Source organism: Aotus nancymaae, unplaced genomic scaffold, assembly GCF_030222135.1.
Source record: "Aotus nancymaae isolate 86718 unplaced genomic scaffold, 86718_ANA_hifiasm-v0.15.2.pri h1tg000011l, whole genome shotgun sequence".
NCBI lineage: Eukaryota > Metazoa > Chordata > Mammalia > Primates > Aotidae > Aotus > Aotus nancymaae.
Window position 1 is genome coordinate 61,103,726 of NW_026988422.1, and position 17,014 is coordinate 61,120,739.

At 46.1% G+C, this 17,014-nt stretch overlaps 2 protein-coding genes across 2 annotated transcripts in view; one reads left to right on the top strand and one right to left on the bottom strand.

Moving 5' to 3' along the window:
- Positions 1–15,543, bottom strand: part of VIPAS39 (VPS33B interacting protein, apical-basolateral polarity regulator, spe-39 homolog) — a 47,151-nt gene extending 31,608 nt beyond the window's left edge. The window contains exon 1 of the mRNA XM_064375067.1: positions 15,525–15,543. The gene's annotated coding sequence lies outside the window, so the exon portion shown is untranslated. The remainder of the gene's footprint in view (positions 1–15,524) is intronic.
- On the top strand, positions 116–11,263 carry AHSA1 (activator of HSP90 ATPase activity 1). The gene is made up of 9 exons (XM_012476878.3): positions 116–361; positions 1,712–1,902; positions 4,231–4,313; positions 4,710–4,827; positions 6,492–6,580; positions 7,429–7,557; positions 9,882–9,983; positions 10,221–10,272; positions 10,868–11,263. The coding sequence occupies exons 1-9, from the start codon at positions 282–284 to the stop codon at positions 11,038–11,040; spliced, it is 1,017 nt and encodes a 338-aa protein (XP_012332301.1). The 5' UTR covers positions 116–281; the 3' UTR covers positions 11,041–11,263.
- Positions 15,544–17,014: the final 1,471 nt, after the last annotated feature.

Here is a 17,014-nt window from a genome sequence, read left to right on the forward strand (position 1 = left end):
AGTTAGGTTTCGGGCCCCTTTTTGGGGAGAACCTGAGGCAGTCTGAAGGAACTCTAAATCAGGCGGAACCCATGGTGCGGCAAGTTGGGACGGAAGTAGCCGGTGGGAGTGGGGAGGAGCCGGAAGTTAAGGAGGGGAGGGGGTGGAGGGAAAAGCAAGCCAGGAGGTGCTTGCGGCCGCTTCTAGTAGTTTCCAGGCGCTGACGGGTGGCTGGCACTAAGCGGTCCTGAAGCTGTGGCTGCGGCTGCTCCGGAGCTGGTGGCGCCGCGATAGGAGAGCCGATGGCCAAGTGGGGTGAGGGAGACCCACGCTGGATCGTGGAGGAGCGGGCGGACGCCACCAACGTCAACAACTGGCACTGGTGAGGGCCAGCAAAGCAGGCCGGTCCTGGGAGCACTGCGGCCGGGCCAGCGTTTCAGGGTTCCTGGAATCTCGGTCCGGACAGAGCTGGCTGGGGCTGAGGTAGCCCTGCCCGGAGGTGGGGGTGGGTCTTTGCTGTGGCAGGGGTCCATAGTCGCAGGCCTCTCCACTCCCCGGCCACCTTCTCAGTGCTTGAGTGGAGGGAAGTGGACGTGGAGGGCCGTGCCCCAGGGGAGGGGTGTCAGAGTGACTGGGAGATAACGCCCTGGCTTCTGTATCCAGCCGGAGCAGGGAAGTGCTTACTACACGTGGCCAGAGGAGTCACTGAGACTGGAACCTCCTTCGATTGTGTTGGGAGATTGCTGTGAAAGGCCTAAGACCGGGGGTCTGTAATTCCTATTTTGCGGCCTGCAGTGAATTTAAAAGTCATTCATAGGAGAACGCTGCCGCAGTCCCGCGGGAGATTTAGAACGTGTTGTGCAGATGCTCAGAGCTCAGTGATACCTGCGACCTTTTACCCGGAACTATCAGGTTGGGTGTGTTGGAACTCCAGGTTGCCGAGCAGCCACAGTTTTATAACCTAACCGTTCTTAAAATACTGCCCTGCTTCATGAAATCTTCCCAAAGTAATGTTTCTTTATGTCTGATTTCCACTGAACTTTGTTCATAATGTTTTTATTGTATTGTTACTTTGTTGCGGCTTTTTTGCTGTCATTTTCTCTAATAGTTGATAAGTAGGAAGGCAGATAGTGGTGTTTCTTCTCCATATCTCACTTTGTATCCTCTCTTCTTAACATGAAGAGTACTTGACCTAATTTTTGTGTTGTGTTTGTTTTGAAGCCCTAGACTTAACGTTTTTGTGACCATCTAGGGGGCAGTGAGTGTGTAGGAAGTTTATAATACAAGTTCGAATCTGATAGGTCACAACACTGTGCCAATGAGGTCAAGGTTATTAGTTTAATCCTTTCTGGGCCTTTTAGCTAAGTACTGTCTTCCATGGTCCAGTCTGTGTTCCTGATCTCAGCAGTCTGTGCAGTTTTCCACTTGGTCAAATGGGGGCGCCATGTTAAAAGTGTCGCGTATTCCCCAGCACTATCATGCTGAGAAAGGAGAGCATAATCTTCCACTGAGTTTATACCATTCTCTACAGCAGTTGTCTTTGTTGACAACGTGCAACCCCTTATCTTCCTGAAAGAGGGTGACATGTTTGTGGTAATACTGGAGTAGGACTAGGAGTTTTTGTGTTCTTTTCAAACTATTGCTCAGGCCTCCTTTAACCTCGTATTCTCTTGGAGAGAGCGGCATAGCCTCCATTTGACTACTGGTTCACAGCTTTGTTTCTGCTTTGCAGGACAGAGAGAGATGCTTCAAATTGGTCCACGGAAAAGCTGAAAACACTGTTCCTGGCAGTGCGGGTTCAAAATGAGGAAGGCAAGTGTGAGGTGACAGAAGTGAGCAAGCTTGATGGAGAGGCATCCATTAACAATCGCAAAGGCAAACTTATCTTCTTTTACGAATGGAGCATCAAACTAAACTGGACAGGTAAGTCTAAGTTGGGCTGTCAGAGAGATTAACTGTGTTTCGTTTAACCTGCTAAGTAGCGGGAGAGAACAGTTTTGAGGAGTTACAAACCTTGAAGGGAGAAGGCAGATGTTGCAGCTTTGGAGTCCTGTGTAAAGCAGTGTTGGGTACTGAAATTTCTCTGCCATTGTGGGATACTAAATGGATTTCCTGTCTCTGGGTCTCATAAGTCCCACCTGTGAAGTGGCTGGGCCACTGCATCTTTGGGCCTTGGTCTGTGTTGGGACACCTAAGATGATACTTCTTCAGACTAGCTACATATATCTTGTGAGTGATTTAAAAGGAGGAAAGAGGGTTTTTTTTTGGTCTTGATCTTTTTTTTATTCTCTCCAGTGTGAATCTAACTCATTAAACCACTGCACTAATGAAGCTTGTGTGCAACAGTAATTTGGGGCTATTTTATTTATCTTCTAGTTTTATTATCCCTTCTGTATGACATTAGGAAAAAATCGAGGTCATGCGTAGGCCTTTTTTAAACAGTCCTGACTGTTGGGAGCCTAAATGTAGAAAGGCACTAAAGCTGAAGGAGTATGAGATAGCTACTGTCTGTGTGTGGGGCAGGGCATGAAATCTGTGCTTTCATAAACATTTCCAAAGTGAATAGTCCTATCATAAAGGAAGGTGAAAGTAGATCTGTCTGTTCGTGATTTTTGTTAATTTGTTTTTAACGTACACTTGAAGCATAGTAGTATGGAAGGAATCTTTGGTGTCATCTTGTTCAGACTCCCCCACTTTTTTTTGTTGCGGGGGAGACAGTTTTCCTCTTGTCACCTAAGCTGGAGGGCAGTGGCGCAATCTGGGCTCACTGCTGCAACCTCTGCCTCCTGAGTTCAAGCAATTCTTCTGCCTCGGCCTCCTGAGTAGCTGGGATTACAGGCACCTGCCACCACCCCTAGCTAATTTTGTATTTTTAGTAGAGATGGGGTTTCATCATGCTGGCCAGGCATGTCTTGCACTCCTGACCTCAGGTGATCCACCCGCCTCAGCCTCACAAAGTCCTGGGATTACAGGCATGAGCCACTGCACCCTGACCCCTTTTTGTAGCTTGAGAAACTAAGGTCTAGAGAAGTGAAGGTAAATGTTGATTAATTTTGAAATACAGTCAGTTCTACTATAGCTCAACGTAAGTGTCCCTAGAAATCACTGTGGTGTGCAGAATTGCTCAACCAAATCCACAGGGCTTACAGGGAAGATGGCAGTAGGGACACAACACCCCAAAATTTAATCAGTGACACTTTTTTTTTAAATATGGGGACTAAAAATTGGGAGCATAGTTTTGCACACATTAAATGGTAAAAAAATAGATAAGTACTACAATAAATATGGTGTTTTACCATGAAAAGGACCTAAAGTTTATTTGTGAAAGTGGGCATCAAGGCCAGGCATGGGGGCTCACGCCTGTAATCCCAGCACTTTGGGAGGCCAAGGCAGGTTGATCACAAGGTCGAGAATTCAAGACAAGCCTGGCCAACATGGTGAAACCCGTCTCTACTAAAAAATACAAAAATTAGCCAGATGTGGTGGCACGTGCCTGTAATCCTACCTACTCGCAGGCTGAGGCAGAAGAATTGCTTGAATCTGGGAGGCAGAGGTTATAGTGAGCCAAGATCGTGCCACTGCACTCCAGCCTGAATGACAGCAAGACTCCGTTTCGGGAAGGAAAAAAAAAAGGCGACATCAGAAGGGTTGCAGCTTTTGAGGGCTACTGTGGAATGGTAGAAGGAGAGTCATTTACAATCAGAAGGAACATTACACTAGATGAGGATGGTTATGGCTCACAACACACACTGTAAATCGAAGTTGTTGGCAGATAGGTGTTTGAGATGTGTGTGTCTTATGTGTCCTATGTAGCTGGGTCAGATTTTCCGTATTCACCTAGTGTCTCTCATGGATGGAGTCACATATAGGCAGACGTGAACTTCTCATTATAATCAAATCGTTCCCTAATATTTCAGTTGCATTGAAATAAATTGATATTTTCAAAACAAGTATTCCAGCAGAACTACTGGCTTTTGACCCAAGTTCTCATGGTGTAACTCATGCTAGTACCAAATCTGTAGCTCTTTGTCTCACACTGTAATAACATAGTTGGTTTCCAGTAACCTGGTGAGGAAAGACATTTCTTTTGGGGGATGGGGGGTGTTGATTACATCTGGCATGTGGCATTCTCAGAATAAAGAGGATCAGTTCAGCCATCCAAAAGCAGCAGAAGTGAGGTAGCTTGGGATCCTGGAGCAGAGACCTTTCCTGCATAGGAGTGGACTAATGACATTGCATTGCTTTTGACAGGTACTTCTAAGTCAGGAGTACAGTACAAAGGACATGTGGAGATCCCCAATTTGTCTGATGAAAACAGCGTGGATGAAGTGGAGGTTTGTGCTTCCTAACTCCTAATCCGCATCCTCTATATCCTTTTATTCTCACATGAGAAAAGTGACCTGTCATTCAGGATTTATAGCCCAGGCTTGGTCCAAGCATTGAGAACCCTAGTCTGCGTATAATTTTCTAGGCATATGGGGCCATTGGAAACTTCCAGAGCAGTTTGTACTTTAATTTCTTCACTTTGGCTAGTAACATGGGTTCTAACTAACATTAGCCACTTGGCAGAGAGGACTCAAGAAGGAACACTAATGGGGATTGTATGAATACTGCATTCCTCATGCATTTCCTTTGGAAATGTCAGCAGTTACCTGATTGCTCAACCCCCACATTCCATAATGAGGGTGCCCCTCAAGTTATTTACCACCTACTTCTCATCTTTCACTCAGATTAGTGTGAGCCTTGCCAAAGATGAGCCTGACACAAATCTCGTGGCCTTAATGAAGGAAGAAGGGGTGAAACTTCTAAGAGAAGCAATGGGAATTTACATCAGCACTCTCAAAACAGGTATCCCTCGAGTAGTTCTGTATGCCTTGAGGAGGTAGTTTCCACCTGTTAGACTCTGGTTAAGGGCCTGGATAGTCCTTTCTTTGACAAATGGGTAAAGATTTGTGGGGAGGGGGCTTATTTCATCTTAAAGTCAGTCCATAAGCTCTGAGTAAGGGAAAGATCTGGAGCTGTGTTGTCTAATAATTTACAGTTGAGCATTTGAGATATGGCTAGACCAAACAGATGTGCTGTGAGGGCCAGGTGTGGTGGCTTATGCTTGTAATCACAGCACTGTTGGAGGCTAAGGTGGGCTGATTGCCTGAGCACAGGAATTCAAGACCAGCCTGGGCAACATGGCAAAACCCCGTCTCTACAAAAAATACAAAAATTAGCCAGATGCGGTGGTGCACGCCTGTAATCCCAGCTACTCAGGAGGCTAAGGTGGGAGAGTGGCTTGAGCCCAGGAGGTGGGGAGGTTGCATTGAGCTGAGATCATGCCACTGCACTTCAGCCTGAGTGACCAAAAATCACGAGAGATGTGCTGTGAGTATAAAATACGCTATGGGCCAGGCACGGTGGCTCATGCCTGTAATCCCAGCACTTTGGAAGGCCGAGGCAGGCGGATCACCTGAGTTTGGAGTTTGAGACCAGCCTGACCAACATGGGGAACCCAGGTGTGGTGGCGCATACCTGTAATCCCAGCTACTCAGTAGGCTGAGGCAGGAGAATCACGTGAACCCAGGAGGCAGAGGTTGCAGTGAGACGAGATTGCACCATTGCAACTCCAGCCTGTGCAATAAGAGCAAAACTCTGTCTCAAAAAAAAAAAAAAATACACTATGGATTTCAAAGACTTGGTACAAAGAAATTACCTTGGTACAACATAAATTATCCCAATAATTTTTTAATATTGAAGACAAGTGATAATATGATTTATTAGGTTAAGTATCCTATTAATTTCACTTGTTTCATTTAACTTTTTAATGTGTCTAGTAGAATATTTAAAATTATATTTGAGGCTCACATATTTCTAATAGCACTAATCTAAAGACTTGGCATTTCTGCACTCATTACTTGAATACAGTCTGGACTGTCTTTGCTATGCATTCTCCAGGGATATTTAGATGGTTAGAATAGAAGTCAGCTCAGGTTTCCCCTGGGATTTCATTTCTGCTAGTATGTTCTGATCTTGGTGTTAGAGTATGTATAATAACCATCAAAGGAAACCAGCACAGAAGGTGATATACACCTTTTTGGGGAGTACCAGTACTCCAGTGCCGTAACTAGTTGTGGCTTTTCTACAGAGGTAAGGCAAAGTGGAGGAAAGGCACTAACCACGCATCCATGGATGCTGGATAGATTACCCATTCTTGAAGTTAGTGAAGTGCCATGGCATTCACTGACTTCCTTCCATAGTAGACCTCACATGCACTTAATATGCTGTAATGCTTCTAGTCGAGTCAGGAGGATAAGTTTTAGTGGAAATCCCAGTGAACACACTGTGTTCTATAGCATATACCCAGATACCAGTCTGGCATAGACCAAAGGTAAAGATATAAAAATACCCTCTTCCTTTTCTGGTCATAACGTCATTCTATGATAGGATGGCTGTGTTTGTCAAGCTGTAATGAAATCTCAGCTACTAAGAAATAACTTCCATGAGCTGGGATTTTATCTTTTCAGAGTTTACCCAGGGCATGATCTTACCTACAATGAATGGAGAGTCAGTAGATCCACTGGGGCAGCCAGCACTGAAAACTGAGGAGCGCAAGGTAAATGGTTTTCCCTGGGATGGGAGACTGCCTGCAAAGGAACTTGAGAGAGTGCCTCCTTCTTCATTCCACATACCAGCTCTGTGTCCCTAACCTCTAAGCCAGAGCAGCCTATGATCTGCTCATGGTGCTTCTTTAGAGTGCCTGCAATATGTATTCATTTACCCATCTTTAACCTGGTTTTAATTCATTTATTGCAGACCCCTAGAGCAAGTAGACGCTCTCAGACAAAAGTCAGACTCTTGATTGCATTTAGCACCAAATTACGAGGTTATGAACAAAGGATGGTCTTCACCTATATAAGTCTTCAGTATTATTTCTAATTGGTGTGTTGATATTTTATACTTTGATATTAGAGGTCCCATCAAGAAATGAAGTTACATCCCTGTCTTCACCCAATCTCCCCCATTTGCAGGGTGAGCAAGTACTTTATCTAGAGATGGAACTTTGTGGTTCAGGCTCAGCACTTGGTTTAGAGCCCTGTTGCTCTTCTGTCAGCATAGTGAAGTAGATACTCTGGAAGAGGGGAGAAAACTGCTTCCAGCTATTTAAGCATAGAAACTGTTTGAGAATTACACTGATCTCTTCAAAAATATCTCAATGGTTTGATTTGTTCTTTGGCTGTCAGGGTCTTCCTTGTAGAGTGGTTATTTTTACTGGGAATTGAGGATGTTTCCAGAAACATTACCCTCATGACTGAACCACCTACACACTCAAATTCCCTTGGAATAATTAGCCTTGGAGGGGAAAATTTTTGTGAGAATGAATGATATGACTGTCTCTGAAGCCTCGTTGATTGAGGTTGTATCATTAGTCTGTACTGATCATTTTCACTATGCCTTTCACAGGCTAAGCCTGCTCCTTCAAAAACCCAGGCCAGACCTGTTGGAGTCAAAATCCCCACTTGTAAGATCACTCTTAGGGAAACCTTCCTGACATCACCAGAGGAGCTCTATAGAGTGTTTACCACCCAAGAGGTAAGTAAGTCTTATGCTTCAGGCCTCATGCCATCTGCCCTTCTAGGTGAATTGAGGTAGGGGCATATCCCCTCAGCAGTGTGCAGAAGGGGTACTCACAACCGGAGCCATGAGGCCTTCATCAAAGTGGATTTTCCCTCCCTCTCTAATTTTTTTTTTTTTTTTTTTTTTGAGATGGAGTCTCGGTCTGTCACCTGCCTAGGCTGGAGTGCAATGGCATGATCTTGGCTCACTGCATCCTCTGCTTCTTGGGTTCAAGTGATTCTCCTGCCTCAACCTCCTGAACAGCTGGTACTATAGGCACCTGCCACCACATCCAGCTAATTTTTTGATTTTTTAGTACAGATGGGGTTTCACCATGTTGACCAGGCTGGTCTCAAACTCCTGACCTCAAGTGATCTGCCCATCTCAGCCTCCCAAAGTGCTGGGATTACAGGTGTGAGCCACAGTACCTGGCCATGTTTATTTATTTTAAAAACAAAAGACCTGGTCTTGCTATGTTGCCCAGGCTAACCTCGAACTCCTGGGCTCAAGTGATCCTCCTTCCTCAGCCTCCTGAATAGCTGGGACTACAGGTACACACTACCATGCCTGTTCTAGTTTTGAGTCATATAAGTAGGGACCACTGAGTGAACCTTACTAGAAAAGCGAATGCCCATGCTTGGTTACGCTGTAGCACAGAATTCCTGGCTTCTTTCTGTTGCACAGCTGACTTGTGCCATTGTGCTGCTGCAGTGTGGAGTTGAGAAACATGACTGTATTCAGCTTTATTATCTGATAGCAAAGGCGGGTGGGATATGTGGAATTTCCCACATACTCTGGGACAAAATTTCAAGATCTTGTTTTTTAAATAAAAATGTAAATACAGCCGTAAATTGAGAGGTACCATATAGTATATGCTTGTTAATATGTCTGTGTGCCTGCACCCAAAATACTCTCATGATAGTTCTGTCCCACTTAGAAAAGCAAGAACTGGAGAAGCAATGAAATGGACTGGGTTTTCTAGAAATTTGAAAAGAAGTATATAAACAATATTACACTGTACTTTAGAAAGTTATCTTAGTTGACTGCAGGGATGTGTTATGACCTGGCTATGCTGAAGATTGCATCCGATGGCTAACTTGGTTCTGTTCCTCTGTGTGCCTGCTGCCTTGAAGGACTTGGGAGCACAACTGTAGTCTTCATTTGAATTGAATTTAGCTAACATAGACTGCAGTTGAATCTCTGCTTCCAACCTAGCTAAAGTTTTCAGTTTTACAATACTTTTGTATGGAAGGATTACTGACATGTTTAACCTTGTATTCTTTTGTACCAGGTATTTGTATTACCTACTTTAAAAAAATAGTAGACTTTTTAAAGGTAAAAGTGGCACTGTTGGGTAATCTAACATAGCAAAATAATAGTGATTCAATATATATGGAGTAGGCCAGGCACAGTGACTCCCACCTCTAATCCCAGAACTTTGGGAGGCTGAGACAGTTGAATTACTTGGGTCCAGGAGTTTGTGACCAGCCTGGCCAACATAGTGAAGCCCTGTCTCTACAAACAAATACAAAAATTAACCGGCTGTGCTGGTGTACGCCTGTAGTCCCAGCTCCTCGGGAGCCTGAGGTGGGAGAATCGCCTAAGCCAAGTAGTTGGGGCTACAGTGAGCCATGGTCATGCCACTGCACTTCAGCCTGGGCAACAGAGCGAGACCCATCTCAGAAAAAAATAAGGATATATGGAATAGATTTACTTTGGGACACGTTCTCAGAAATGATAATCGAAGTCTCAAACATTTACTTGAGAATTTTCTTTCATAAACTCATTCTCATATCTACTATTTCAAATAAATAAAAGTAAAGTAGGCCAGGCATAGTGGCTCATGCCTGTAATCCCAGCACCTTGGGAGGCCAAGGTGGGGGATCATGAGGTCAGGAGTTCAAGACCAGCCTGGCCAACGTGGTGAAACTTCATCTCTACTAAAAATACAAAACATTAGCCGGGAGTGGTGGTGGGTGTCTGTAATCCCAGCTACTTAGGAGGCTGAAGCAGCAGAATTGCTTGAATCCAGGAGGTGGAGGTTGCAGTGAGCTAAGATCATGCCATTGCACTGCAGGCCAGGCAACAGTATGAGATTTTGTCTCAAAAAAAACAAGAAAAAGTAAATGGGTACAAAGTAATGGCATCATTGAATCAGAAAGAATTCCTGAAGTCAAGTCCTGATTGGTAGAAAAACAGAATAGAGGGAAAGAGTTGAGGCATGCACCCTTCAGCTGGCATTTGTCCCTGGGTCCCACTGAAAGGCATGTATCTTCTGCCTCTTTTTTTTTTTTCTGCAGCTGGTGCAGGCCTTTACCCATGCTCCTGCAACATTAGAAGCAGACAAAGGTGGAAAGTTTCACATGGTAGATGGCAACGTCTCTGGGGAATTTACTGATCTGGTGAGTACCTGTTGGCCCTAGACTCGGGTCGTAGCCTCTGTCTGGTCAAATGAGTGACATTTCTCTTTTTCTCAACTAAATAGGTAAAATTTAAGGCTTTAATCTCTTTGGTTAATAAAACATTTTGTTTTTAATTGTACAGATGGTAGACTCCGTATAAAGGGCAGATGACTGATGCTCGCTAGGATTGGGCACATTGTAGTATATAATATAGACAGAGCTCTTTGATTATTTTAGGTCCCTGAGAAACATATTGTGATGAAGTGGAGGTTTAAATCTTGGCCAGAGGGTAAGTAAACATATTTATTGCCAATTGCCATTACCCCCAGAACTTTCTCTTTGCTGTAGTCTTTTTTTTTTTTTTTTTTTTTTGAAACAGGGTTTCACTGTCACCCAGGCTAGAGTACAGTGGCATAATCACAGCTAACTGCAGCCTTAACCTCCCAGACACAAACAGTCTTCCTGCTTCAGCTTCCCAAGTAGCTGAGAGACTACGTGTGCCACCACACCCAGCTTTTTTTTTTTTTTAAACTTTTTTTGTAGAGATGGGGTCCCACTATGTTGCCCAGGCTGGTCTTGAACTCCTGGGCTCAAGTGATTCTCCCACCTCAGTCTCCTAAAATGCTGGGATTACAGGTTGCCCAAGTAGCTGGGATTACAGGCGCCTGCCACCATGCCCAGCTAATTTTAGTAGAAACAGGGTTTCACCATGTTGGCCAGGCTGATCTCAAACTCCTGGCCTCTGGTGATCCGCCCACCTGAGCCTCCCAAAGTGCTGGGATTACAGGCATGAGCTACCAGGCCTGGCCGGGTTGCCCTAGTCTTAAACCCACCCAGATGGAAACCCTACATCTGAAACCTCCATCCCTTCTGCCTTTCCCCAGGGCACTTTGCCACCATCACCTTGACCTTCATCGACAAGAATGGAGAGACTGAGCTGTGCATGGAAGGTCGAGGCATCCCTGCTCCTGAGGAAGAGCGGACGCGGCAGGGCTGGCAGCGGTACTACTTTGACGGCATTAAACAGACCTTTGGCTACGGCGCACGCTTATTTTAGGGCCAGTGGCGGGGGACTCTAGCCTGCCGGACACTTCAGTCCAGCCCTCTCCTGACTGGGGCTTGTGACTCACAGGATTGCATCGTCCTAGCCGCTAACTTGGGGCCGGGGCCCCTCCCCTCCACATATACCTTGGGTTTGTGCATGTTTTCTGCTGGGTGGGTTCAGAGGGCAGTTTCTCTTTTATGTGTACATATGCTAAATAAATGTAATTTAAAAAACATGAGAGTCTGGAACCTGTGTTGATTGGGTGGCTGGTATTAAGAGCTCCCTTGAAGGTTTTGAATTCAAAAAAAGGACGGGGTGGACGGCCTTGTCTCTATTCTGGGTTAAGTGTGGGTAATTAAGAGGCACAGAGCCTGCTTCTCACTACCAGGCATTCCTGAGCTAGTCTGTCTTACTGGTAAAAAGTTTCTCCCTTTTTACCCATAAAAGTAGGGAGGGTTGGTACTCAGGTAGAGAGTGTTAACACTATGCCTCTACTGCCAGTGCAGGCAACTTCCAACTTCCCCGACTTTGCACTGCCCATGACCTCTTACCCTCTTGCAAAGATAAATGATCACCAAGTGCTGGTTTGGGATATGGAAAGATGGGAGACTCATAACTAACTTGTGACAGCTTATTATATTGCAGTTACTGAGTACCAGACACTACACTGTTTGCTTGCATTAACTCATTTAATCTCCATAATCTTTTTTTTTCCTCCTTCTCTCCCCTACTCCATAATATTCTTCTGAAGTAGATACTGTTGTCATTTGTTCTACAAGAACTTAAGCCTTGCCTTTTAAATACATGTATTTTACATATAGTCAGGCGTAGTGGCTCAGGCCTATAATCCCAGCACTTTGGTAGGCAGAGACAGATCACTTGAGGCCAGGAGTTTGAATGTGGTGGCTCACGCCTGAAATCCCAGCTACTCGGGAGGCTGAGGCACAAGAATTGCTTGAGCCCAGGAGGTGTAAGCCGAGATCACACTACTGCACTCAAGCCTGGGTAACAGAGTAGGACTCTGTCCCAAGAAAATACGTATTTGCCACAGGTAAGTCTTGGGTTTCTTTTTTTTTTTTTTTTTTTTTTTGAGACGGAGTCTCGCTCTGTCACCTGGGCTGGAGTATAGTGGTGCAATCTCAGCTCACTGCAGCCTCCATGTTCCGGTTCAAGCGATTCTCCTGCCTCAACCTCCCAAGTAGCTGGGATTACAAGTGTACGTCACCACGTCCAGCTAATTTTTGTATTTTAGTAAAGACAGGGTTTTACCATGTTGGCCAGGATGGTCTCGAACTGCTGACATCAGGTGATCCATCTGCCTCGGCCTCCCAAAGTGCTGGGATTACAGATGTGAGCCACTGTGCCCAGCCTGGATTTCTTAACACCCAGATCCAATTATATTAAGCAGAATTGAGATCTGTAACAAGGACCATAATTGCAGGACCCATGCTCAGGAAACTCTAGTCTTTATTTAACAATACATGGTACCATTAAGTTGGCTGGGCACTGACCACGAGCCAAGTGTTGGGGACACAGTGGGTTCAGACTGCCACACTGCAGGAAGAGGTAACAGCACCTCAACAGGGAGAGTCACTCCTGGACAAGCCTTGCCCTGACTTCCTGCACCCCAGCGTGAGTCAGTGCCCTTTAAGCCAGACACTACCTCCTGCAGCTACAGCTATTTCCTTCATCTATATTTTGCCTCTTTTAGTAGGTGACAGCCAGACCTTGCAAGCTAAAACTGGCTAAAGCAGAAATCAAGAGTTCAGATCTGGATCATTTAGACACCCCAAAGCCATTTTTGGCTTGAATTACTCAGAAGAAAGTGCTGGGCTGAACTAATCCACATCCAACTTCGCATTACATCTGCCTCCTAGGAGTCCAAAATGACGCTTCTTGATAAAGAACCTGGACTCTAGCTTGAATCAAAGCAACAGGCCCTTCCTAACAGACTCCTGCTACTAACACAGAGAACATTAAAAAAGGAGACTTTGGCTGGGCACGGTGGCTCACGCTTGTAATCCCAGCACTTTTGGAGGCTGAGGCAGGCAGATCACTTGAGATCAGGAGTTCAAGACCAGCCTGGCCAACGTGGTGAAACCCTGTCTCTACTACAAATACAGAAATTAGCACGTGGTGGCAGGCACCTGTAATCCCAGCTACTCAGGAGGCTGAGGCAGGAGAATTGCTTGAACCTGGGAGGTGGAGGTTGTAGTGAGCCAAGACCAAGCCACTGCAATCCAGCCTAGGCAACAGAGCGAGACTGTCTCAAAAAAAAAAAAAAAAAAAGCCTTTTGGTCCAGGCGCGGTGACTCACACCTGTAATCCTAGCACTTTGGGAGGCTGAGGCGGGTGAATCACCTGAGGTCAGGAGTTCAAGACCAGCCTGGCCAACATGGTGAAACCCCATCTCTACTAAAAATACAAAAATTAGCTGGGCATGGTGGCACACACCTGTAATCCCAGCTACTCAAGAGGCTGAGGTGGGAAAACTGCTTGAACCCAGGGGCAGAGGTTGCAGTGAGCCGAGATTACGCCACTGATTGAATCCAGCCTAGGCAACTAAGCAAGACTCCATCTCAAAAAAAAAAAAAAAAAAAAAAAAAGCCTTTTCACACACCTGGCTGTAAAGTTACCAGTTCCAGAATACTTAGAATCAATCAAGTAAGATGACCAATACGTTCGTAAAACTCAAGGCACCAGGCTGAGTGCCTGCCATTACATGGCTATTCAATTCTTACCATTGCAGTTTTACTGATAACATTTTGGTTAGCCATCTGAGCCTAAAAAGCAGAATGGCATAGCTAGAAATAAAACTGTGGACTTGGACTTTTGTTTGAATAGTAAAAGTTCCACTTCTTAACAAATTGGGTGAATATCCTTATCTGTAAAATGGGTATAACAGGTGCCTTGTGAGAGTGTTTGAGATGATGCATGTGGAAACACTGGCACCTGGTGTCATTTAGCAAATAGTGCCTGCGGACTCCATTCAAAAGCCCAAGTGTTTTCCCTTAAGTCAGAAGGCTATTTCGAAAAGCTGGCTAATTTTAGTCCAACTTGTATATCTTGGGCTAAGGGCTCTCCATGCCTGAGAGGAAGAACAATGCAGAAAAGTGGACTCCACTCCTGGAGATTCTTACTCAGTGGGTGTGGGGTGTGGCCCATAAACATATTTTAATAAATATCCCAGCTGATTCTAGTATCAGGGATGCACTTTGAGAAGCACCTCAACATGTTAAGAAAACCTCATTGCACAGCAGCACATTTGGGTCCCTTTTGTGAATAATGGGGCAAAGGATCTAATCACTGTCTTCCAAGAGACAGAGGAGTCAGCAGACTATGCTGCTGGTTACCTAAAACTCTAGAAAGAATTCAATCTGACCAGTCTTGCCTATCCTAGGGCCCTTTGTGAGGTAAACCATCTTGGTTGCTGGGGCAGCTCTTAAGGTAGAAACAGATGGTGGTATTCATCTGGATTCATGGCCGTGGATGAACTCCTGGTGTTGGGGACAGTTAGAACAGCTGGTCAAGCCAGTGATGTGACTGACACTGGAACAGAACGGAGCGGAGGGGCCCTCTCTGATTTCATGGGCTTCCTCTGGGCTGATACCAGCTGCTCTGGAAACCCCCTACTTCATCAAGCTCAGTGCTCCTGCCGCTAGCGCTGCTCCTCGCACCCAGGTGTTCCTGGGTAGCCTGCGGCCATCTGCGCAGTGTCTCTCCTTTGCATTGCTTGAATAAACATGATTTCATAGCCAACCTCCTCCCCAGCCCCTTTTGTTTAGTTTCTATCATCTATGGCCTGACATGGTAGCAATTTAGCATGCCACTTTAAATTTACAGATTTAAAATGGGGTTGGCTAAATTCAGTATGGGTAATAGACAACCATTGGATATAGATTAAATTAAGACAGTACGTTTAAGTGCCAAGGTAAGTTATATTGGAAAGGAGGGGAATTCGCAGTTTCCTTAGAAAGTAGACTCTGGGATTACTCTATCTTGTTATTTTTGAAAGTTTCTGCTGAAATATAATTAGGCTTGAGCTGGGTGCCATGGCTTATGCCTGTAATCCCAGCACTTTGGGAGGCCAAGGCAGGTGGATTGCTTGAGCTCAGGTGTTTGAGAACAGCCTAAGCAACATGGTGAAACCCCATCTCCACGAAAAATACAAAAAAAAATGAGCCCGGTGTGCTGGCATGGGCCTGTGGTCTTTGCTACTCAGGAGGCTGAGTTGCGAGGATCACTTGAGACCGGGAGGCAGAGGTTACAGTGAACCGAAATCACACCACTGCATCCAGCCTGGGCAACAAAGGGAGACCCTGTCTCAAAACAAATAATAATAGCCTACGCTAATCTTACTGAATTCCTCAGACAAGAGAAAGGGAGTGAACCTAGCTCCCATCTGGTGGCCTGAGACACTGCCCTCTCTGACCCCCTCAAATTTCTAGCTGCAAGCATTTTTAGACTGTGGTTCAGAAGCAGACTAATAAACTTACCTCTGGGTGTGATGGTCATTGGAAACGTCTGATTCTCTGAGCATCTCCAGCGGCGGCTCTGGACACACCTTCCTTCACTGTGCTTCCTGACATATCCCTGTCCTTCCCCACATGTCAGGAGTGACCGTGGAGTATCTAGCTGGAGTGCCAACTGAGGCAGAGCACAGATCCACCTGTCATCTGAGAGCTGTAGGTATTTAGGCAACTCTTTATTGGATCTCCTCACAGTAAATTACTTCCTGGTGGAGTAAATGCAATTTACCTCTCTGACGAAGCTCAGAGTGAATGTGCCCCGAGTTCCAGCCAGCTCCTCATCCATCTCCTAGGCAGTGTGAATAAGGATAACTGATATTTACAATCTAACCCCTGCATGCCACGAGCTCTGCCTGCCCAGCTGGTCCAGGAAATGAAAAGGAGGCTGCTGTGGGTTAGGTAAATGACAAGCACACCCATGGGAGCTATGGACCATAAGCAAGGGCTCCTTACACTCCTCCGCTCTCCCGGGGCCCAAAAATCTTCACCAGGCAGAGTTTGAAAATAAAGTGATTTATTGCTGAGGATCCCACAGAGCTTCAAGGCAGCCGTCTAGGGGCTAGGACTGAAGTCCCCGACCTGTGGTGGCTCTGGTGAACAGAGACAGTTGAGACTTCCACATTTCAACCCCATAGAAGGCAAGGAAGTGTGGCTGGGGGCTGGGGAGGCAGGGAAGAGGTATGAGGTGTGCCAGGAGAGCGCATTATGAGCATCTCTTCCCAACTCTGAGTTCAGCGCATTCAGTGATGCTGGGAGCAGGAAACGGGCCACTGTGGGAGGACTGACACCACAGAAGTTGCCCACAAGCAACAAATCAGGGCTTTTTTCCCTCCCAGAGAACTGGTTTACCATCACTATAGATGTGTGACACGCTCTCCTGAGCCAGTGCTGAGCTCGCCCAAGCCTGGCTACTGTGACAAGCTATCACCTCCCCACTCGGGGCAGTGCCAGCTCCCAGCCCTGCACATCCCTACAATCAGCAGAATAGAGCAGCCTGAGTGAAAGAAAGGTACCAGAACTGAGCAACCGATTCCCTGCCTGGAGTCCACTTCGCCTCAGCCAGGATGGCTTTCAGTCCAAAACGAAAGTGGTGTCCAGCAGAAAGGCAGCTTGGGGCTACAGAAACCCTCCCGTGCAGTGACTCGTGGCAGGAGGTGGGGAAAGAAGGGCATGTGCACCACCCAGAGATAAGGAGGGGTGGCCAGCAGGGCTGGATGCGCCCCTGGCCAAGGATGGCTGTGCCAATGATAAGAGCGGCCCTTCCTTGGCTGGCCATCAGAGTCGGGTGTGAGCGACTCACGGGAGATCCCAGGAATTGGGATGTTTCTGCAGCTGTTGGCTAACACCTATGTGCAGAGCCAGTGCAGAAGAGCCCAGCTCCCAAGGAGGAGGAAAATGAATGGCCAGGTGGGACAGCATCTCCCAGCAGGCAGCAGCGGGAGGCGGCAGCAGACACA

Excerpts from the sequence above, each read along its gene's own strand:
- AHSA1 (XM_012476878.3), top strand. The coding sequence starts at position 282 with ATGGCCAAGTGGGGTGAGGGAGACCCACGCTGGATCGTGGAGGAGCGG. Across the intron at positions 1,903-4,230 it reads CATCAAACTAAACTGGACAG|GTACTTCTAAGTCAGGAGTA; the intron begins GTAAGTCTAAGT and ends TGCTTTTGACAG. Across the intron at positions 7,558-9,881 it reads GAGTGTTTACCACCCAAGAG|CTGGTGCAGGCCTTTACCCA; the intron begins GTAAGTAAGTCT and ends TTTTTTCTGCAG.